Raw genomic sequence first — 24,514 nt, 5'->3', positions numbered from 1 at the left:
ACCACCTCCCTGACACACCTCGTCTTCATCTCTCCTACCCTCCCCCGTCGGCCCCACCATCCGTCCGTCGCCTCGGGTCCTGCTCTCTGTCCCAGCAGCCCGTGCGGCCGACTGGTGTCTCCTCCGTTGGAGACAGCCTATCAGGGGCCTCACGTCATCTGTCTCCAGGAACTGACTGACAGGTCGACCTCAGAGATTACCAGCTCCTATCAGAGAAGGAGAGGGGGGGGTCTGTCTTCCCTAAGTGGATGCTCCTTTCTCTCACCATAACACTGGTTGGGAACTGGAACCTGCTTTCGGCCTCTGAAACTCTGATGTGGCGTTTTATCTGTCCGGGAGCTGCTCTGTTGATTCGCTACAAGGTCTGCAGGGACAGAGAGCCAGACGGTGACAGATATCAACTATCTTGGCCAGCGCAGACACAGAGAGAGGAGAGAAAACCTCAAGCATGTTGGTCTTTACTGTAAACACCTAGTGAGATTCGGCTGTCCATCCAAAAGGGGGTTTGTAATAACAGCGTGGAAAATCGGCCGTGTGCTATCAAGGTCCAGATGCTGCATTCCCAGGCTGCATGCTGAGACCTTCAGCACTAATATTGACAAGGTGTTTTTTTTTTCTAAATTCTTCCACAGAAATTAAACATTAGCCTTTATTTAAACACAAATTGAAAAGGGGCAAACCATAAGAAAAAAAAAACTGATTGTGAATATAAAAGAGCAGAGTTGGAAATTTGGAAAAATAAACTTCTCTGACGGCGAAAGACTTTCAAGTCTGCAAGCTAAATATGAAGCTGCAGCTCGAAGCCGATTAGCTTAACTAAGAGCAAAGATTGGAGGCAGGGAAACTGTCCTTGGACAAACCCAGGCCAGCTGTTTCCCAATATAACCAGCTTTTGTGCAACGCTAAGCTATTGGCTGCTCGCTGTACTTTTATATTTAGCATCTATTTCTCTGCAAGCAAAGTGATTAAGTGGGGGAGAGCAGGGGGAATAGCCTAGTAACATTTTTTTTTGTTTTAATTCAATTCTTCAAAAACCTGTTGGATAAAATGTTTATGTAGCCTCGTCACTTGTAGCCTATGCTATCTGTTTTCTGCTTGTTAACAGTCATATAATGCTTTTACAAGCAGTGTTATGGTCACAATATTTACTGTCGCCTATAACTTCAGGTCTTATGTTGCATCGACCCTAACAACTACTTGATACCTTCAAACCACTTGAAATTTGGAAAATATGCTTATTCACTTTCTTGCTTGCTATATGACAATATTTATAGCCTAACTCTCATGTCTGTAAGCTACATATGGAACTACAGCTAGCGACCGATTATCTTAGATAAGAGCAAGGGCTGGAGGCTGAAGCCTTGCCCAGGCTAGCTGCTTCCCCATGTTCCCAGTATTTGTTCGAAGCTAAGCTGTCTGGCAACTAGCCGTAGCTTATTTAGCATTTATTCTTGTCAGGGAAGCAATCAAGTGATGTTATCGAGACCAGAGGCAATTGTAGCAATTTAGGATTTCGATATTTTTCCTTGAAAACCTCTTTTGATAAATTTTCACATTTTATATATGTACGTCCATGTATCTGTGTGCTCCTCGCTAAACTTGTCAAATGTTATATCGGCCCCACATGCAGCTGTAATTGTAACACCTTTATATAAATATTAAGGAATTTGGTTGAAGATGCTAAGAGTTAAAAAGTATGAGAAGATTTATAGCCTAACTCTCATGTCCGTACCCTTAATATGGAGCTACAGCTAGCAGCCGGTTATAGCTTAGCATAAAGACTGGAAATAGCTCTGCTGACTCTGTGCAGGGCAGCAAAATCAACAAAAACAAAAGCGAAGCGTAAAAATTTTAAATCGTGGTGTTATGGGTGGTTATGTGCACGTTTACTTTTTGACTTCCATACAATCTCCAATCCTCAGGCCTATGCTAAGCTAATGATTGATGGCTGTAGCGTCAGAGTACAAATATGAGAGCGGTGTCAATTTTCTTGTCTTACTCCAGACAAGAAAGAACATTTTTTTAAATGTTTTTCAGACTAGTACGACCTTCATGAACATGATGTGAAACGGTTAAATATTGCTTTCTGTATCATCCCTGGCGTATAATCCAGCCTCACTCTCTCCACACCGACTCTACCAGAAGCTTGTGGCCTCTTTTAAAAAGAGACCTCTCTCTCTGCCAGGTGGTGTGAAGCTGACTAACTCTCAAGCTCTCGTCACCGCTCTCTGTCTAGAACATGGAGCCCTGGGATATTTGTGTATCGTGTATTGATTTGGAGGTACAACCCTTGGCTGTAAAACAAAGATAAAGAAGTTAGGCATTAACTAGTTTTTCCAGGGGTCACTCTGAGCCTGTTTCACATAGCTGGAACCCACATGGAAAAAAAAAAAAAAAAGAAAGAAAAGAAAAAAGAAAAAACACCAAAAATGCTTGCCCGTGTGATGGACTCTGGAATATTGATTTTTCTCTCCCGAACAAAAAAAGGCCTTTGCAGTCAGTATTTCCCTCTGAGCTCAGATAGGGCTGCTGCATTCCTGTCTACTCCCTCCAAGGTTACTGCCTGCTCGGCGGAGGCGAGCACCTGCCAGATGTACGCTTGTTTTCTTATACAACGTGTCTTTGTAGCATTTGCTGCCTCTTTTTTTCCAGCAATGGAAAAAAAAGAAATTGTAAGAAACAAAAGGGATCGCTCAGGGGAATTCAGTAAACTCGGGCTCGGGGAGTTTCCTTGTTGTCTCTATCTGAGTTCACAGGGATTACAAACTGTCGAACTCGCATGTGGCTTAAATGCTGATCCCAAAGCTGAGCTTGTTTAGAAACTGAGGACAGTGTCACCGACGCCACCTTGTTTGTCTTAGCTGAGAGTTGAATGTGATGAGGTTTGCACTTGTTGATTAAGCATGTCTCCCCCATTGTTCTACATACTTGTAGAGGTGTGAAACTCGTCACATCTAAAGAGAGCGGTCTGTTGGTTAATTATTTGGAGAATTTACTTGTCGCTCTGATGTAACAGGGTAATACTGATAGTTATTAGTGTCTTTTTTAAAGAAATAAATCTAGTTTCTTAATTTATTTTATCCAAACTACGCTCTCTGTGATGGTTAATCCGTTAAATTGTGAATTATGTATTTATTCTTCACCGTTTTTATGTGACTTGAAATTACTGCTCTGTTAGTGTTTGTAATCTACCCAATAAAATTAATAGGTTGCAGCGGTTTCTAACGGCGTCAGGGATCTTTTTTCAATCTCGGCATCAAAAGCACTTGACAGTTTACTGCCCAGGCAAAGGTTGAGCCTCCACAGTTTTATAGAATTATTAAGTAAGCAATTATGATAACCCACTGTTTTAAAGATAATAGGATGATAAGGTTCTGCCAAACTCACACTGTAGTTTGCCCTTACGCTGCTCTTCCTGAGGAGAAAATCAATACCTTTTGCACTCTGGGCCACTTTGTCCTCTCGACGTGCTGAGTGTTTATTTTACCTGTTGAGCATTAAAAGTTCCAGATGATCCACATAAAATAATAATTGTAATCTGAAATACAGGACACGTCGCGTCGCTGCACGTTGTAATGACCCTGCTCGGGCTATAGTGGCATTTTATCAACGCTCATAAACCTTGAATGACTATATATTGATAAAGACTGTTTAAAGTGTCATTGGAACGATAACATTTGCACTGTAAATGTGGCTCGCGGGCTCCAGCCTCCAATCGTGCCGGGATGATAAGGACAAGCTCTGAGTGGGGCTGTAACCAATAGGTCAAAAGCCACAGAGTATTTGGTTTGGGGATGTTGAAAGCCAAGTTTTACTCTGGAAAGATCATTAACGCAACATAATTAAATCAACCAGGTAAAAAACAGGTAGATGAAACAATAAAGTATTTGCAATTAAAGTCATTTGTTTCTTAATTATTGAACTTTAAATAACTGTATGGACAACACACAATTTCATGGTTGTTTGGGAATAATAAAAATAAAATATTTAAATTGCATGACATTAAATCACAAAAACGTACACGACACGCAAGTTACTGCTAAATAAAAGTTACTTCTTGCTCATTTTGTACTTTAATTAATCTCTCCTGGGTGTTGTTTGTGTCAACCTTCTCCCTCCGCATGCATAAATAACAATCACCCACCTCTGACAGAGAGATGGACGAGTGCTTTGACACTTTGCCCTGATCAATATCAATAAAGCAATCAGCACGTCAGGGGCTTACATGTTTTGAGGAGGAATCTGTGGGAGAGGATAACTGACTTTATGGCTTTACTGTGGAGGTGGGGCCGCTGCCTTCAGGTACACCAACCCACCCTTTCAAACACACAAACACATGTAAGGTTATATCACATTTAGGGACATGGGGGGGTAAAGGTTCGCAATTACCTTGATAAGGTATAAATAAATAAAAATCAACAGGACAGTTTATGTCCTTAGTTTGACAAACGTCCCTAATTAACTGGACGAAAGTCCAAAAATGGGTCCCAAATCGCAGCGCACATAAATCCTGAGGCCCTTCCCTTCTTCCCTGCTCCTCCAAGAGTCTGTCCAGACAGCCAGATTGCACTTTGCTCACTCAGCCCGACCATAAACTGAGACAATAAATTCAAACCGGACCTCTGAACTGGATGACATGAGAGGGAAAAGAGAAGGAAAGGACCTTCAGACAGTCAGCGATCAATTCCTCCAACATGGAAGGAAAGCCCAAGTGGCCAAAACAGACAAAAAGAAGTTTGTTTCTCCCCTTTTTCTTTATCTGTGTGGCCCGGGAAGAATTGATTTCTGCAGCTACAGGTTTTTGTTTGTGGAGAATTTGAAGTCTGTACATTTTTTTCGAATAATGTTGTGCGATAACAAACAAAAACGCTTTTCTTTTGGTCAAAAACATGCCCGACCCGGAGTTCATTTCCCACTGACAGCTCGCAAATCAGTACAGTGGACTTAGAAAAATACATTCAGCGTTCTGATCTCGCTCAAGTAGTTTAATGAGACGTCCCTCGTGCTGTTTTTAGCACGACTGGGATCACAACACGTCAAGTTCAAGTTCTGCGTTGGACGACAGTAAATTTAAGCTGTTGTATTTCCTCCAAGGTGAGGATAAACAACTCTGTTTCAGAGTGAGCTCACAGAATAACCTTTGGATGAATGATGGTGACTACAACTAGCTGTCAAACCAAAATAGAATACATGAGGAAGCATCCTACTGTAAATTTTCCTGATTTGTCCTCTGCACCACAAATATAAGTCTATCTACGACAGGAGAGGCCCACAGTACAGTACGTAGTCATTGGATGTACTGCCACCTTGTGATGTGCTCTGAAAGCTGCATGTCATGTCACAGCTTCACCTCACAGTCAATGTGCAGAGAATTTATTCATTTCTGTCAGGTCATAACTTCAGAACCAGCGCCAAGGGCAAAGCCTGAGGGTGAGGAGTGGGGGGGGGACGTGGACTTTTTCCTCCCTTGCGGCAGATGGATGTCACCGACCCTTCTCAGTGATCACAGCGCAGACTTGAAGCAGGGTCACAGTCATTTTCCTGATCGTGGATGCCCGCTCTCCTCTCCAGGGGTTCAATTCATCTCTATCTGCTGCTCAGTGAAGCCTGCAGCGCCGGGCCACCATCACTCACGCTCTGCGGGGCAGCCGAGGGGATTAGCTGACCCCCCGGTGTGGGAGTAACAACCCCTGCAGTCCAGTCAGCAAACACTGCAGTCTGCGAGCAGCTGAAAGCGGCAGGCGTGGCGGTCAGGGATCCTCCCCAGGACTGGGAGAGATAGTGGCGTCTCCAGCACCCTGACAGTCAGTCAGCAGGGCAGGGGCTGGTCTGCAGTCAGTCACAGTGATGGACAAGCAGCCTGGTCCTGACTTTCACCCCTGAATAGCTCGATTCACCCCCGCAGACTGATTTAACGGTGTAATTTCACGGTTTCTGCGATTCTGACGTGGCCAAAAGTATGCGGACACGCAAATATCACACTCTAATGGGATTATTGAGCATCTCACTTCAGAAGTTTGGGGATTAAAATCAGCCTTCACTCCTGAGGGAGGGCTTTGATAACCCAATGCAGTTTTTGTTAAAGATCTGTTGCTGCTTGTGTTGCATTGTTTGTCCTTTTTACTGTTTTATGGTCTCATTTTTTATTATTTGTATTTTTTCTGCACTTTGTGACCTCGATCTGTGAAAGATGCTATATTAAACTTAATTTACTACTCACATTATCTAAAATGTTCCAGTTGAAAGGAATTGAAAGACTTTAATTAGAATTTTAGGAACTGAATCGTGATTAAGTTACATAAACTAAAGGATTTAAAGGAGCTCAATGCAGTTTTGTTAAATACATTTTAATCAGCAGAGAAAGATCTTCATTGACTTATTATTTTTTATGCCTAAAAAAGCTGAATAAACAAACTATCTGCGTTTTCATGACTGTCTGAGTCACCTTTCTAGCTTCCAACAGTGTTCTGGGGGACCTTATTTTCCTCTGAGAACAGCTTGTTGATTCAGTTACGGAAAAAAATAGTTATTAGTTTGTGTTATTATCTCATTAAAATAAATAATTCATTAAAATATTGAAATGTGGGCCCCTTTAAGTACAACTGGATTAATATCAATTTTATATGACTGGAGAAGTTAATTTTTAACTTTTTAATAGTTAAAACAAATAGTAGTAGTAGTCAGGTAATCAAAGCAATCCACCATCTTGCTACTAATGTTTACTCCTGTCTATCGTGCAACACCCTCCACTGATGGTACACCCTTGATAACAATGGTTTTGCTTAAAGCTGGTACAAAGTGGGCCGCTTTAATACAGAAAACCAAAGTTCAGAAAATCCTGAATGAAACCATTTCGAGAACCAGAGCGAACTTGCTGGAAACTTGGTACAAAAGGGGTTTAAGTGGCCAGCCGCAGCTGCCATTCACTCGCTGTCGAACACTGTAGCAGGAAAACCACATGAGGGCCCATTGTTCCAAAGACAGGTACTTGAGTATAAAATGACAAAGACATGACACCGGACTATACACCAACTGTCTAGGCCTTGTGCCAAGTTAGAGATGTGAGAGGGTGTAAGGAGGTGTCACAGTCTCCCCTACAGTCAGCGTGCACTGACGGAGGGTGACAGCATGATGAATGTCTTGTTATGAGCAGCTGCGTAGGGCTGCTGCGTGTGAGCCAAACCCAAAGATGTCCAGGTTATGAATGGACTAGTCAATGAGCTAGAACATAAATGGCCTTTGGTCATAATTTCTTAGTGCTATGGAGATGTCTTGTGAGATGTCCCGCTGTCACAGCGCTGGCTAGAGAAGATGCATCACTCTATTTGGGTCTCTCTCATCTCCCCTGAGTGGTTTCTCTACTGCTTTCTCTTCTCTCTGATTAGCATAGCTGACCTATCACACGCTGGTGCTGAGTCATTATTAGGTGTTAGCATTTTCAATTACCTCACACCTCCCATCTCTGCCACCCTGTCTCCTCTGTGAGGCAGACGCTGCACAGCAGGGGAAAAGCAACAAAATGCTAATAAGAAGCTAACTACATCTGAGAAACAAACAAAAAAAACAAGCTAATGAACAACAAAACAACAAAAAAACAAACCTCTAATGTCCCATGGTTCATTTGGAACTTTATTTCAGCTATATGGTTGTTTTAAAAGCACTTATTAGCAATACAGACTGAACGGTTTCCATGATACATGTCGTACTGCATATGTCAAACATTCATGCCAAAGAAAATACTACTGATTACCAACAGGACAGTTACAGGTATTGAAAATAAAGTACAAAATAGGCTTTTTCAGAACAACCATAACAAGACAACACTACCATAAAGCGTATTAGTGCTTCTAGCTTAAAGTGTTATCATGATCAATGAAAAGAATCGAAACTGTACTCAGAAAAGTTGCTTTCAGTCCTAAAAGGAAAGAAAAAAGCTTGTGTGCCGTTGCAAATTCCCACATAGCGGAGCAAGCTAGCCACCACTGAGTCTCCATATGGGCAACTGCCTTTTAAAAAGAGGTAAGGCAAGTTCTGTCTGTTAGAAAATCATTAGCTTTCCTCCCAAATAAAACACTGGTGAAAAGATATTTGACACTTTTGACAACAAAATGTCTTTTTTTTTTTCTGCTTCACAAACAAACAAGTTAGGCTTACAGAGACCTATTTCAGAGAAAAACGCTTCTACTGATGATTGCTAGAAAGCTATTGCCAACAAAAAGCAAACAAATAAAAACTTCACAAACGTATCTCAACATTAATATCAGAGCAGAATGTTTGAGAGATTTTTGAGGCTACATATTAGGAAGGCAGTGAAACCTATAAATCCTATTTGTTTGGGCAGCAATACAAAATAATTTATTCTACATTTTCATCTTAGTGTTCTAATAGATTGTACTCTCTAGCTCAATAAATGTCGATTTTTGAGAAAAGGAAATACACTTAAATAAAAAAAAAAGTAATACAAGATAAAGAGCACCTTATCCCCATACGAGTTATATAACAAGTAGATTTTTGGAAGCAAAATGGCACAGAGTCATCAATGGTAAATTAGCAATGCTCGTTGAATTGTACATTTTTTTTGTCAGACAAATACCACGTAGTCTCAACAGTTTAACATCAAGTCGTGACAAGATACTCTTTGTTACAGAAATGTTTTGCATCATGTGTGTTTACAACAAACAGGCACAGCGGGGGCTGATCACTGGACAGAAGCTGAATGCGTTTGTCTTGAATTCCGACACGACGGCTCTGGAACCGGCAGCTGAAAGGGTGTTGCGACATCAGCCATTGTTCACTGTACAGCTCGGTAAACAAAGTACGGGTGTGGTGTGCTACCTGGGTGTATCTACAACTCTATCTGTGTTTTCATCACAAAGAGCTTTTACCCTGACTCAGCTTCTCTAGTGCAAAACTGCCAACATCCGGTCTCGAACCGTGAGGACGTCGGCGTACAGCGTATCACAACGGCCAAACTGAACACGGACATGAAGCTAAAACACTCGCTGAACCTTTAAGTGGTGCATTTGTCACAAACTTGCCATACTGTCATGAAAAATTAAGTACTTAAAATCCACATCTGGAGCTTCTGATACCAATACACGTGCATAAAGATTTACAAATACAATAAAACTTGACTGCAGCTGGCACCGACTGCGACAGATGCACGAGAACTTTACATCAAAAGGTAACGGGCCGACCTCTACATCATCTCCTCTACACTTTAGATGTGCACAGCTGTTCGAGGATGAAATCTGCAAATGGAACGTGCCCCAAAAGTAAATATCCAAGACCGTGAGCCTAAAGGAGCCACCGAAGACTAAATCAGATAAAATAAGCATCACATATCAAGTAAAAACAGAGAAAATGACACAGAAAGAGAGGGGGGGTGGTGGGAAAAGAGAGAAACGCCATGATGCGAGCGTCTTGATGATGATGACAGAGTCAAGTCAGTTCATATTTTTCCTTGTTTTGTAACAGAAATTCCATCTGAACACAATCAAACCATTAAAAGAGCATTTGTTGTGTTGAGTAAGACATTAGATAACACCCTTGGCTGGCTGACTCGGGTGCTGTGAGGATGGTCGAGCAGCAGCAGCAGCAGCAGCAGCAGCAGCAGCTGGTGTGATTGTGGCTTTGCGGGCGTGGTCGGTGTGGGCTGTCAGAGAAAAGAGAGAAAGAGAGAGTCTGTGGAGGGGGGAGGGGGGGGTCTAGTACAGGAGGATGCGACGCTCGATGGCCTTGCGGCAGATGGGGCACTCGCTCATTCGGTCTCCACACAGCTGGCAGGTGCCGTGGCCGCACATGAAGATCATGTTCTTCAGCCGGTCCAGGCACACCGGACACATGGTCTGCGGACAGATGAAGAGGAGCGATCAAACTTCATGTTTTGTTGTAATAAAGTCACACAGAGAATCAATAACCGAGCCAAGCCCTCTTAAAAACTTTATGACACAGAGGTCCTTTTGATCACACATTTTACAGCAGTGTTCAGCACAACCCGCTCTGCATTCATCTTCCTGTGTAGTTCACGAACTGCACCTGGCTTGTGTCTACGTAAAAAACAGGGTGCGTCCAGCTTAGTTAGCCATATTACAGTTAAACCCTGCATGTCCTGCAAAGCCGGGGTGCTACTTGCTACTAGGAAAGCTCATTTAATCCTGTGCAGTGTTAGAAATCATTCTCAGTAGAGCTGCGAGGATGAGCTGATAGCTAAATTAATTTTGATGATTAAGCCCTCGTTTAGGTCATTTATCAAGAATGATTGCAGTAGATTTACTGGTTCAAGCTTCTCAAATATGAGGATTTGTAGATTTTATGTCTTTTACATAATTTGTAAAGTTCAATATCCTCGAATATTAAAAGTGGGAACTTGCGATGTGCCTTTCCCACCATTTTCTCATTAGATTTGAGAAAACACATCAATGGATGAATCAATAATACTAAGTTGCGGCCCTAAATCTCAATTAAATGTTTAAAGATCTCAATAAATGTTACTGATGCATAATGTTTGGATATGCTGCATCACTTGGATCTGCCGCTGCTATGCCGGACATTCACCAAATGTTTCTACTGACACAGGAAACCAAAAGGGAGCCAGCATCCTGTGACTCAAAGGCCTAGGGCTGCTTATTTTCAATACATGAAGCGCTACAAGATGTCAAAAAACATTGAAACATGCTCAGAGGACAAAAGTGACATCTTCTAATTGTCTAATCATAATCCAAAATCCTAAGAGTCTCATTAACTATCATACATTCAAAGAATGCTGCACACATTTTCACACTCGCTGTACCTCAGGTGTGGATTATTAACTGGAGCAGAAGGTAGTGATGTCAAAAATATCGGAATATTGATTATGTCAATTTCTGAATTTTGGAACAGTTTAAATACTAATTATTCACAGTATTGACACACCAGTCCCTTTTTCTCTTCTCTCCAGCAGCGAGGTGACACATGCACTGCTGTGAATGAACTGAGATGCTGTCTTTCTTAACACACAGTACAGCAGCCTTGTTACATTAATATTTTAATAAAACTCTAAAATGTTATGCCCTCAATGTCGTGTCAATTCTTCCCCGTGGTATCAGATGCCAATATTTTTCAAGGTATTGTATTGAAGTTGGACATTCACACACTCGTAGAAGGATTACTCCACTTGCTGGTCCCTGCTCTACAGTGCAGCCTACAGTTTGGCCTCACCTGTTCCTTGATGTCCTGGAGCTGTTGCTGTAGCTTCTGTACGTCAGCGTTGACGTTGGTGTTGTCCTTGTCTCTCTGCAAGGCTGGGATGTTTCCGCTGGCTGCTTGGACACAACAATACAAAGGCATGGTGAGAAAATCAGGGAATTTAGTCACCGTCCTAGAGACTAAACAAATTAACAGTTTGCACCAGTGGCCACATCAAACCTCACCTCCTCGTAAAGATAAACTATATTGCCAATTAAACAGAAATGCAGCCACACCGACATTACGAAACAAGCTGGGAACTAGACTATATTTACAACACCAGTTTTGTGAAACGAGCATGGATCACAAACGCATGCACTCTGGATTTTATTACGTTTGGCAGACGAAACTTGGGCTCTAGCAGCCCGTGTTGGCACCGCATTCACTTTTAATACTTTGTAATTATCGGAAATATAAACTGGCACAGGACAAAACATCATACAGCGATATTGGCATTGTAAGAGCCACAGGATGCATGTGGGTAATGATACCGGTGTGAAACTGCCTGAATATATTACTGGCTGGACTGCAGCCCTGTTGGGGACTCCATTCCAGACTTGTGCGATTCTTGGCATGTGCATCACACATTTACTGTATCAGCATATACTGTTGATGGTTTGTGTGAATTGCTGAAAGAGAAAGGGAGGGGGGTTTAAGGGGAGGGGACAGGGGCCAGGGCAGCACTGTGGGGAGCCCTTTAAAAAAAGGGTCTGATAAGGGAGGGGATCATAGAGGTATACTTACACCAACTTAGTGCCAGATTGTTGGGCTGGAGAAGATCCTGCGATCCCCCTGCCATAGTGTTAGAGCTCCCTGCTGGGAATAACCAGTCACATTGTTATAGCAGGAGCCGACTTCACCAGCTCAACAGTTGGCCTGCGGGCCAAAACTACTCACTACAGCCTCTGAGAGAGGTCCAGAGAAAGAATTTGAAGAGAAATCTAGCAAGTTGGAAACAGTGATCAGGAAAAGAAAGGGAAATAGAGTCTTTTATACGTAGAGTTAATAGTTAAAATGCATAGCAGCGAGTGATTCTTTCTCTTTTTGCAATCAGCCAATGCTAAAGCACAATTCTACTGCCTGTGCTCATTATGAAAGTAGTAAACTTGAGAAGTAGGAAGCCAAAATAATCAAACTGACAGGTGAATTTCGTGCACTACATTTGCTTTTGCAACAGACATCGATGGTCGGTGTTACTGGGATGAAGAAGGGAGATAAACAATCAATGCTGCCCCTTGCATGAGTGTATGTGTGTTTGGGGGACTGCATCCACTTTTTGCGCGTCTGGCAGCGACTGCAGGTAAGATTTGCATGCCAACAAGCCGACACGTGGAGGACGTTAAATAATCAACACGGGGGTAAACATGAAGTTAGTGAACTTACAACAGTTTCCCTTTTAACTCAAAATAAAATGTGGAAAACACGACAGGAATAACACTGTGTTCAACTTGGAGACAGGAAGATGGATAGTGAATGCAACCAAAAATAAATGTATTTACACACTACATTACATCACTACTCGCTGGGCAGTGTCAATATTTTGGGCAAAATTGATGACATCCAGTTACAAAACATGCTTGCGAGCCATTTCAGTAAAAAACATTTTATCATTCTGGGTCTTTCTCGACAAGGGATGCATTACAATTCAGTTCTTTTGCACTTTCAGGTGGGTATTAATATGCATATATCATTATGGCTACAGGGCATTTAGCATATGCTCACAAATAAGTCCATCCATTTTAAGTGACTGTGATTAGTCAAACTTTTAGAGGCCACAAAAACATGAATAAAGTAATAAGGTTGGCTGTATACTCTGACATTATTGTATTATTCAGTGTGGGTCAGCAAAACTACATCCAGGAATGGCTTCTGAGAACCTGCTTATGAAAAGATTATGATGTGAAAGAGAAAACCCTCTCTCTTTGGAGAATTTTAGACAAGGCAGCCAAGTATTTGTGACACCACTGTCCATTTATTTTCCTAAATGTATCTTCTTTTACCATTATATTCATTTATCCATTTATGTTTTACTCCTCCCTGTGTAATTATGTCATTATTAAAAATGTAACAATGGATGCAATGATTGAAAATGCCAGATCTAGCGGTAGAAAACAGTTTAGAAACTAAGATCGAGTGATTCAAACGTGTGGCTTAATTTGTACATTTCTAACATCTCTACAAGGATGAAAAAACAACAACATATCAGTGATGTCAACAAAGGAATAAAATGCATAAGCAAGGCAGCAACAAAGCAAAAGATAAAAAGTGCTAAAGCAGATATTACTGAAACAAGTGGAAACTAAAAAAGAAGAAAGAAATTTAAAAAAAGGGAAGAGGGAATTAAAAGGGAATGTGTGGAAGATTCACTCACTAAGGTCATCATCATCATCATCATCATCATCATCATCATCAGCGGCATCATCCTCCATACCTTTCCCTCCACAGCAAAGAACAAAGGGGGTGCGGCGTTCCACAACAGCCCGGCACTGTACGCACTTCTTCATGAGGCTAGCACAGTCTGGTGACGACAGAGTGCATGTTGTTAAGGCATGGACGCAGAGTTTGTTCTATATAGAGTATTTCAGTGACTGGTGAAATGTTGAGGTTGTGTTTGACGTTGAAATATGTCTAACTTACTCTCACAAGCGCACATGTGACCACAGGGCTGGAACAAAACGGCTGCCTTTTTATCAGAGCAGACAACGCACTCCTCGATCTGTGGAGAGACAAATGAAATAACAAAAAGAGGAGTGAAAGTGTCCGCTCTTCTTCATGTGTGTGTTTTCTGGGTGGGACAGATAGTAGTGCGTCTGATACCTTGGTTCTTGACTGGACCTGATCCTTGCAGATGAGACACTTCTTGACACGAGGCGAGCAGAGGGAGCAGGTGGCGATGTGTCCGCAGGGCCCGAACAGAGTGTCTCTCTTCATGTCCGAGCACACCATACACTCCTCCAGTGACTCGATGTTGCTGTTCAGAGACGGGCTGCGGGTGCCCACCTGACCGCTGGAACGTTGAGAATAAAACCACAGTGAGTGTGTGTGTGAGAGCAGAGGAGATTGCAAGAAAAAGGAGAGGCTGACAGAGAACAAAGAAAATAGGGGGAGACAGAGAGAGACTAAAAATAGGGAGAGACGGAGGAGAAGCAAACAAGGAAACGCGTTTCCCTACATGAAACATTTTTAGCAAAGACAGGAAATCATTGATTTTTCGAGATGGCGCCTTCTTCTTCTTTCTCTTTCAGGTGTTGTTACAGCCGCTGCAGCATGAACATACCAAAAAGCACTAAAACAATCCTGTAAGTTCATCATGTTCTTCCCTGTGTGTGACAAGTATTTCCATTCTAATGTCAGTATGATGAACGGTGAAGTACCTATTTGGCTACATAAATGTGAAAATCTGATTAAAATAATGAACTACATATAAAAATCTAGGTCTGAGTTACGGATGCAAGATATAAATTGAGCTGATAAATTATTGGCTGATAATGGGAAATGTAATATGCATTATTCAGATGATGAAATTATAGCCGATAAATCAAGCCAATAATATAAAGCCAAATTGCTTTAACTGACTTCACATATTTATCTTTATATTGATAATTACTACTCTGACATATCTGGTTTGAAAGATTACGTCAAAGCATTCAATTTTAATTCTTCGGAGAAATGCTCAAAAAAGGCCAAAGTATGCTTGTCAAGTACTCAACAAGAAAAATAAATTAACATTTGAAGACTCACTAGACTCCCTATAATAGTGATGTCAGATATGGTTATGGGACATTTAAATAAACATCTTTGCTCACTACGTCTTAGCTCGTCTTAGGCTGCATTCAGATCAAATCCAGCATTGTGGTGAAAACACAGACGTTCCCTTTCATTTCAATGAAGGTAGTGCATTTAGGCCATGGGGGTAATGGAAAAAATGCAGCCAGCTGCGGCGAAAAGGCTAAAACAGACTCAACTCTTGCAGCCTGACGTCACGTTGCGGTGGCCAATCACATAAGCTGGCGATGTGGGACGTGATGTTTACAGTTTAAAACATTGTTTTTCCTCTGTGGGTGCGGACAATTACTGTAGGACCGGCATGCTTAACTTACTCTGGCAGAGGCATGACCCAAATCAGAGGCAGAGTAGGTGTGGGTGCTATTTAGCATGGCTAAATGCTACAGAGGAAACACAACGGGCATTTCTTTGTGTAGCATTTTTGTTTTACTTGTAATCACTTAGTTTGTTCTTGTTCCCCAGTTTAAAGCCCACCATAATGATATGCCTCCTATCCTGGTTGTTTATTGTTATTTTTTAAATTCAGCTCCCACACCGCCACAAAACCCTGCGGCTAATCAACCCAGCACCAGATTTGGTCTGAAGGCAACCTTATCCTCAGGGGTGCATAAACGTAATGTTATGAACGTTTTTTTTAAAATACAAAAACGTGAAATGACTTGTTATCTATTTGTATCAGCGATAGGCAGGTGATAATCAGCTGACATGAGCCGACACAGCCTGATGAAAGCTTAGTAAAAAGCCCAATTTTCTGTTACCTTTGGACATTCTAGGCGTAACATTACATTCATCGTGACCGAATCGACTTACAACAACAGACTACACTTGCTGCTTCCCCCTGTTTCCAGTCTTCAGGCTAAACTTGGCTCTCTGTCTCCTGGCTCCAGCTTCATATTTAACAGACAGACATGAGAGTGGTATTGATCTTCCCATCTAACTCCTGGCAAGAAAGCCAATAGGTGTATTTCCCAAAATGTCAAAACTATTCCTTTAAGGGATGTTTACCTGCTCTTCTCTTTGTGGCATTTGGCCAGAGCCTTGCAGAGGCTGGGGTCGGGACACAGGTCTAGAGGGGACTGGCCCTTCTTGTTACGAATGGTCAGGTCCGCTCCGTTAGCTGCAAGGAAGCAGGCGATGGATGCTGCGCTCTTCTTTTCTGCCCCCTGGGTGCCCAGGCCCATGATTAACTGCAGGTAGACACAGAAAAACAGAGAAAAGATTGAATACAGTGGGAAGTGTTGCGTCTCCACCTTACACGTAGGCACCCAAACCATTAATGTACAGAGTAAGAAGAGTAAGGGATCGTGACTTGAACATTATTCAGACGTCTTCGGAGTTAAATTCGAAAGAGCAATGTCAAAATACTGTCAGATCGCCACTAATTAGCCAATCAAAGACATGTCTTCAGAAGGCTGTCAGGCAGTGTAACCCTCTCACCCCCACCCAAAATCCCATTAACTGCTTCGCCTTTCTCTTCCTCCTCCAGCTCATCACCTCACTGAGTCTACCCTAACTCAAAGCTGCTCTCTCTCTCTCTCTCTCTCGCAATTTGGGCCTTCCATGTCTGATTGTCTTCAACCAGTAGCTTTTACATCTCTGCTGATGGAGCCATCGGGCCGGTTAATTCAATTCTCATCTTGAAGGGGGTGGGTGGGCTATGGGAGAGTGACCCAACTGCACATATCTCAATTAGGTCCGCTGTCTGTCTGTTCCGCTCCTCTGCTGGGGAACCAGGGAGGGCAGAGAAGAGAGGAGGCGGCAGAGGAGCAGAAGAGAAAGAAGTAGGAGGGAGACAGAAGGTGACAGGTAAGGTAAGTCTCGCCTCTGTAGCCTTTAACTCATTCCCTGTAGGGATTAGTGATGTGCTGTTAACATACAGAGGGTTCAGGACTGACATGCCCCTGTTGGCCTCTACAAGCTCATTCAGGCTGGTCAAGAGGCGGCAGCGAGCTGGTTGACTGCTCCGTGCTCGTGTCTGGCTGCTGTCTGAGTGATGGCCCGGTGCAGACTTGGCTGTCCAGTGATGCAGCTTCCTGTCTAAATGTGATCCGTCATCATTTTTCACGCATCAGGCAAGTGGTTCACATACTGATCTTAATACAGGTGTATCGTGCAGAATGCTGCCCAGACGACCTCCGAGTACAATCACCCAAAATCATAAAAGCTAAATGCCATGACCTGATTATATTGTCTAATAACTGGTGTGGTCATAAGGGACAAGCATTTAATTCTTTGCAGAGGTGACTGCAGCGTTCTCTCCATGTTTATAGACATTTCTGGAAACTTTTGTATCTTTTTACAGCCAAAGTAGAGATATCTCAGATGAACTGGACCCTGTCTTATATGTCTAATGAGTCTAATCAATTCAGTGACCTGGGAAAGAGGGTTCAGAAAAGTCATAAATAGAAATGGATAGGACAAAATCTCCAGTATAAATGTTGCCGCAAGTTGCAGCAGGTACCCTGTCCTGTCTCACACACACAGCTGGTGTATTAAAGTGGCAATAACTGTTATTCCCTAGGAGGGAGCATGTTACACTGCCCACATGACAGTGTTTTAAAGAGCCAAGAGTGGAAGTCTAGCAATGACAGAAAGTGTAAACTTTTCATTACATGCATTAGTGTGATTTTGTGTATTGTCTTCTAGCCAGAAAAATTTGGGGATGTTAAATTGAATCAAATCAGCCTAATGAGGTGCCACATTTCCTAAATTAAAGACCTCCAGTGTCCAGATTGAGCCTAAACTCTGATAAAACAGAAATCTCTTTATTTTGACCTAAATCAATTCTTTTTTTTTTTTTTGCACCATTGTTGTGTAATAGATATATACAGGCGTAGATAAGTCACACATTTTTAGTTTATTGGTTTCTTGCATCTCTTGGCTCTTGAAAACCTTAATGCTGTGATGCCTTATGATACCTTAAAGACCTTGACCCAAGCAAATTACTGTAATCTGGGAGGAGCAGCAAGGTTAATAATAGATGTATATGTACTGTGTTCTTGGAGGGTTCCCAGGGCTCCACTTTGCTGACGTCCTGCATATCTTGTAGTTGCCGCAACTGGGACAGTGTGTGGTGACGCAGTGCCTCATGCAGCGGTGTGTCCCCGTCCTTGTCCTGCACATCAAGCTTGGCCTCTGCACGCACCAGCAGCTGTTAAGAATAACACATAAATAATCACACAAACGGGCAGAAACTCCAGCAACAACCATAAAACAAATTTTATGCTACAATGCAAATGCCACAGTGCTGATTTATAAGGCTGCTGCTTACAATGAACTGCCTCAGTGCTGTATTACCCAATTACGGAGTGCATTTTTTCTCGAGTCCACAAGATGGCAACGTGGCAATCTCAATCCAAATGACTCTAACCAAGACGCTGCCTCAGAGAGCATTTTCCCTGCACAGCATCAATCTGAAGCAGGACCTCATTCAACTGCAGGACATCCACTAGTGCAAATTAAATGTGGTGCTGCATTGATGTTCTTCTACTCCCTTTTATGTACAGTACAGAATGAGGGACTGATGGAGAGATAACTCGAGGCAGGATCTTCAGTTTGTGCTGGATGTGAGGGAGGAAAGGAGGAGAAGAAGAAAAAAATCACAGAAAGCATATGAAAGGAAAAGGGCCCACTAACCCGGACTATCTGGGTGTGTTGACGCTCCACTGCCAGATGTAATGCGGTCTGCTGGTTGACGTTCTGGATGTCTAAGCTGGCATTGCCCTGGGAGGTGGGAACGGGAGAGAAGCAAACACACACAATAAATCTCGACAACCATATTAATAAATCACATATGTGCATGTGGATGTGACAGACGAGTGTACAGAAAAAAATTAAAAAATTAAAATAACTGCTAGCTCAGAAGATTAAAGATTCCAACAACTATTCTGGCTTTATGTGCCATGACTGAACCTCCTTCCTTCAACCCCGCCGACCAACAAACTATCACCTAGGGGGTTAGAAAAAACGCATCCAACAATAACGCTGCATGTGATTGTCATTTCCAATTGCGAACACCTCAGCTGAGGAGATGTGGAGGGGAGATAAGCATTGTGATCAGGCAGTGTGTGAAATCCCCAAGTAATAAGACTGACTGACTGACTGGCTGGCTGGCTGGCTGGCTGGCAGGGAATCTGCAGTGCACCTTGTGTGCTGCAATTTCTGAATAGAAAGCTGAGCCATCACTGCGAGCCAGCCCATTGCAGGGACTTGGGAAAAAGGCCGTCCCTGCTGAAAGGAGGCTTGCACAGCGAGCGCTCATGCGTTGGAATTTTGCAGCAACGTTGCTGCCCTGCACCATATCCTAATTAACCCAGTTCCCACCTGGTCAGGTGACTTTTGCTGTAAACTCCTGCATGTTTTAGGCTTTGGGGAGTTAAACCTGCAATCTCAGAAGGGGAAAAAAAAAGCATGAAGCTATGATTGCAAGAGGAGGAGGATATGAGGGCCCAACAGCACTAAAGAATACCCCTGGAGGCCCTGTGAACCGTATGGATTCAATAAAAAAATGGCAGTTATAGCTGCTTCAAGTGGTCTACAGCTTGCTGGCTGCAGGGAGTGCAGTGGAAGCTGCTCTTAATGGTCTGTAGTCAGGGAGAGCGAGGAGTGCAGGCTGAGAGGATGCAGCAATGCTTTGGGCTGCTTTAGGTCTCTTATAGAGAATGAATAACTGTTTTTATTGCCACTTTAAGTGATTAAGTCTGCATTAAAATTAGCTATTTATACGTGTGTGAATGCTGGTGTGTTGTTACCTGGTGCACAAGCAGCTCAGCCACCTCCACGTGGTTGTTGAGGGCAGCCAGGTGCAGTGCGGTGTAACCGTCATCCTTCTTCTCGTCTACAATCCAAGGCCTCGGCAGTTTGGATAGCAACACACGCATGGCACTGCACAGAGGAGAGACAGAGGGGGAAGAGCGAGTGTTAAATGAGCTGAGCTGGGAAGCATGATGGAAAAAGCCCGAGAAGGTACAGACAGTACAGTTAATTTGATGGTTCGTGATGTAAACTGCCAAAATTAATCAATGCCTCCTGCACTGTATGATAGCTTATGGCCAGACACAAGCTGTTGTAAGCAAACACATCGCAGTGTCTGTACTGCTGATACAAAGCATATTCCAATACACTTTTTTTCCCAAGCGGAGCATATCCCATTTTTACACATGGGGACAAGAATACTAAATCAACTTAGGGAGGAGTTGCTTTCCAAAGCCGAGTGTTATTTACATCAAGCTTTGAGCGGTACAAGTGCCGTGTGTTATTTTAGAGTACCCGTCCCCTCTACCATCTCCTCTGTTAAAAAGGGAAGCCACTTTTCCCTTGATGATGCGCAAAAGCGCCTATCATTGGGAGGCAAAATGGTAATTACACAAGATTTAGCTGCATTCACTCAAGTCTCCTCCTGGGGAAGAAACAGGCAGGGTGGGAAGGACGAAAAAAAAATCCATTGTTTAAACAGTGCTGTTTAACAGAGGTGGCTAGGTGTAGTGAAAAGAGCCAGTCAGTTCTGTGCCACTGAAGGTCATTTAAAGGATGTGTGCCAAAGAGAGACGTGGCTGCAAAGGCGGCTGTACAAGAGGAAGGCTGAGAGGGAGTCACAGTGTCACAGTGGGGATAAAGAGGGAAGCTGACTCTCACTCCCTACAGCATCATTAAAGAAATGAGACTCGTCTGTTTTACTAGTAAAAAGGTAGCCACACACACATTTAGATGTTTTATTAAATGCAGGAGGAGAAGACTGCATGAGGTATTTAAGTTGGAATACAGTTGTAATTGGAAATAAATAAATGCGGATTAACAAATAACTTGCTATCAAGTCAAGGTTTCATGGCAGCTTTAGTTTAGCATTTAAACTGATCTAATATCTCTTTGTCCCCTACCTCTCCTCCTACTCTTCCTGCTTTAGCCCCTGGGCACAGATCCAGGCTTATGGTACAAGAGAACACTGTGAAATAATACTCAATTTAATGTATGACCAGTGCATCAGTCAAGGATATGTGATAAGAAACTAAGGCTGCAAACTCAACTCTTTTTCTCTATTTGTGCAAATACTATGGAATATGAAACAAGCCATTATAGAGACAGCTCCTTGAACTGTTCTTGTATCTCGTCTGTAGCTAGGTACACAATGTACCTTCAATAAGCTTCAAAGCAGCAACGCTGGAGGGAACACTTCTGACCTTGATTAACCCTGAATAATCATGCAGGGCATATCTTTGAACTGCGACAAAAGGAGGCAGCTGATTTTACTCTGACTTTGATATGGCTGAACAGCCCCCGTGCGAGCACTATAGTGTTTACAGTAAGGTAAACAGGGTCTGAAGCAGTATAGGGAGGAAATGGGCTCCAGCCTTGAGCAGAAAAGGCCACAGCCTGCACAATCAATGGAAACTGTTAACTATTAAGACAGAGAAAAGAAAGAAATGCAAACCAACATGCTGGCAGGCTTTAAGACTGAAGGCAATCAGGATGGCTGGTTCCCTGCGGGTTTTTGCTAAACCTACAGCTCGTCTCCATCCTTCTGGAGTAATGAAAGAGAGCATCATCAGCACACCCTCTTGAGGAAAGCAGAGAAAAAGGGGGCAGAGAGGCAGGGGGGCAGCCAGTCAGCACCTCTGCACGGACAGAGATCCGGGGCTGGTGTACTGCTGCAGTGATGAACAGCGCAGCACACTGATCCCAGGCTCCCTCGCTCTCTCTCTCTACCTCTCTCATTGCACAGAGGCTTACACACACACGCGCGCACACACACCTGCATTGCTTGCAGCTATCTTCAACCACTTAATGCAGAGGAGCACTGCTTAAATGTGATAGCAACCGCACCCATTCTGCCTAATCTCACATTCATAATGTGTCGCCTTTGTTACAAAGAATTATTTGCTTGCGTGTTGTAGATTTACCATCTCAGGGGGGACTTTTGAGTAATTTCATCCATGGTTCTCCCACTGGGTATGAGTTGAGACTTAAACAAGCAAATTATTCAAGAAAAGACCTTGCCACATCAGATTCTTGCCTGAAGCTATAACATAAAACTTATTCTCAGTGGTTAAACATAGCACTCTTTTAGCTTTCTTTCAAGTAAGACTGATAGACAATACAGGAATGCAGTTTCCTTTTTCTTAACTACAACAGTTTCCATCACAATCAAGGGCAATTGTCCCACATAAAGCCTTTGTTCTTTTGTGCCCATTTTCCTCCTCCTATTGGTGCAATATAGAACATTTGTGCGATCTGGATTGGCTGGAAACATCTCCTATATGCTGAACAACTGGCCAATAAAATCGCGCCTGCTACACTATAGGGGCAGACTGGCGCCTTCTAGTGTCAGAAGCCTGCACATGAGTGCTGGGCAGGTGTTTGCTGGTGTAGGGAGCCCCTCCAATAGAAGTCTAGATTGACAGGCTCCCTGCCACGCTGGGCGAAATGGGCGGACATTAATATTAATGCCCCATACTGGCACTGCTGCATTGCAGTTAAGCTATTTGCTGTAAAGGCAGAAAAAAAGAGAGTGAATTAAGAACCAAGAAATAAATCCTAGTTGCTTTTTTTCTATCTCTTGGGTAAGTGATGTTAGCAGAGACTAAGGGGGGTATGGGAGAAACTACGTGCTGGCCCCTGAGGTAGGTTGTCGAGCGAGAGGCAGAAGAAGAGTCAGAGCGACTCCGGCTGCAGACCTTTTACCGAGCACAAGACACTGACATGACCTGGGAGTTAACATTTAGACAACTCAGGTTTATCTGCCACGAGAAGCTGAACGATATTTAGAGTGAAGTGAGGATCGCCTTATTGCAACTGAACTTTAAACCCAGTGCTTTTGTCTGTGTGAATGCAGGAGGATGTGCAGCTGAGGAGAGGGAACAGTAGAGGAGAGAGGAAGAAGGGGAGACGTGATGGAACTGGGTCACCCTGTGAGAGATCTCAAGAGTCCCTCAGGAGAGCTACACAGGAGCCTGTTGTCTTGGGCAGCAATTTGTCATTGACCAGGACGCTCTCTGACGCCCTCAGCTCTGTGTGTGTTGGCGTTTGTCATTGTATGTAAGACAGTGCGTGTGAGTGTAGGGGTCGACAGGGCCCTTCTGCTGCCCTCGCTTGGCTGACAGCCATCTGTGTGGTGGTCAGTAGCCGTTATTACAACAGGAAGTGAGAGTCGGGGGACAATAACTTGGGTAGGACAGGGCAAAACGGGAACAGTCAACATCCAGCCCGAGATTAATGGCTGTGCACAAACATATGGTTACTCTGATGTAGGAGACGTGTTTGGCATACCATCATCCATTAACTAAGGCTTCAAGCTCAAGAAAGGAGATCAAGATTCTGCATTGGTAATTAGTCACCAAAAGGTGCTGCCTGCCCTGGGAAAATAAAATGCTTAATAAAACTAATACTGTAAAGGAGTCTCGCAACCATGAGAATTTGTAAATAGTCAAACAGACAGATCTGGGTACAAATCCTCCACATACCCCAATACTTAAAAAACTAAGATGTTTTTGACCATCAAAGTTAATTCTTGACCTTGGTATACAATCCTAAATAAAGGATATTTACTAACTTACTAAAGTTAATTTACCAGCTTTCATCTCTATCACACAGCCTTAATCAGTGGATGAAGATATGATTTTCTCGATACCACTTTTAGGACTTTAAAGTAGGATTGTTTGGATACGTGTACCAGTATCAGAAATACTTCTTTTACTGTCTAAAACATTGGAGTTTAAACAAATCTACGCAGCAATCGAATGTCATTACATTTTTAAATAATTGTACTGAGCCCTGTACGATCATAAAATTGTGATTTAGAAAGTCCCTCTCCAAGGAGTGACAAAAAGTAGTGCATCCCCTGAGTGTTCCAAAAGAGTTGGCGTTTTGACACGTGGAAGAGAAAATGAAAAAAAAAATGTGTTGCTGATGTTACGTCACCATGCTCTGTTTTTATTTTCTTATCAAACCTGCTCAATTAGGTGAACCCAAGACGCTTAGTTTCATTCATGATGGCGGGAGGCTGAAAACTACTTTACGGACATAAGATGTGGAGTCGAAGGCCCTTTAAACCCAGCACAGGGATGTATGTCGGACACCTAATCCGTCTTCTTTTGCTGGTGATGGGAGACAGCTGGTACATATGTAATTTTTAAGTGTTAAACTTCTATGCGAACACATAAAAAAATCCTAAAAAATGCAATGGATTCATTTATTTGGCATGTCAAAACATCTCCATGACAACTTAGGGGAAAAAAGCTAGTAAGTGGGCCTTAAGTTGAGTTGCCTAACCTTATCCATACTGCCCTCATGGAACTGGTCACATTTTTCAGTGAGGTTTATCTATATATTCCTTCCCCAGTGCCACAAGGATTTTTTCTCTCTGAGGCAGAGTCCTTCTTGGAACAGCCTTTTCGAGATGAGACGACTTCAGACGATACATGAGGTGTCAGCTTATCGGGGACAGAATCAATACTTTCAGGTCCTTTGAAATAGTGAACCCTGTTCCCAACAAATCATTCACAAATGC

At 42.9% G+C, this 24,514-nt stretch overlaps 1 protein-coding gene across 6 annotated transcripts in view; it reads right to left on the bottom strand.

Annotated features, from left to right (window-relative positions):
* Nucleotides 1-7,608: 7,608 nt before the first annotated feature.
* mib1 (MIB E3 ubiquitin protein ligase 1) overlaps nucleotides 7,609-24,514 on the bottom strand; it is a 55,759-nt gene continuing 38,853 nt past the window's right edge. The window contains exons 13-22 of one of the 6 annotated variants that reach the window (XM_084369155.1): nucleotides 19,764-19,896; nucleotides 18,649-18,735; nucleotides 18,005-18,163; nucleotides 16,018-16,199; nucleotides 14,044-14,233; nucleotides 13,864-13,942; nucleotides 13,598-13,744; nucleotides 11,971-12,042; nucleotides 11,200-11,300; nucleotides 7,609-9,848 (exon numbers count right to left, since the gene is read on the bottom strand). In XM_084369155.1, the coding sequence (XP_084225281.1) occupies nucleotides 9,708-9,848; nucleotides 11,200-11,300; nucleotides 11,971-12,042; nucleotides 13,598-13,744; nucleotides 13,864-13,942; nucleotides 14,044-14,233; nucleotides 16,018-16,199; nucleotides 18,005-18,163; nucleotides 18,649-18,735; nucleotides 19,764-19,896 (1,291 nt within the window). In that variant the 3' untranslated portion in view covers nucleotides 7,609-9,707. The remainder of the gene's footprint in view (nucleotides 9,849-11,199; nucleotides 11,301-11,970; nucleotides 12,043-13,597; nucleotides 13,745-13,863; nucleotides 13,943-14,043; nucleotides 14,234-16,017; nucleotides 16,200-18,004; nucleotides 18,164-18,648; nucleotides 18,736-19,763; nucleotides 19,897-24,514) is intronic. The other 5 variants (XM_084369156.1, XM_084369157.1, XM_084369158.1 and 2 more) reach the window with 5 other exon arrangements.

The sequence above is a fragment of the Pagrus pagrus genome (genome assembly GCF_965226575.1).
Source record: "Pagrus pagrus genome assembly, chromosome: 12".
In the NCBI taxonomy this organism is placed as follows: Eukaryota; Metazoa; Chordata; class Actinopteri; order Spariformes; family Sparidae; genus Pagrus; species Pagrus pagrus.
Note: the sequence above shows the minus strand (reverse complement) of the source record. Positions and strands in the feature narration are given on the sequence as shown.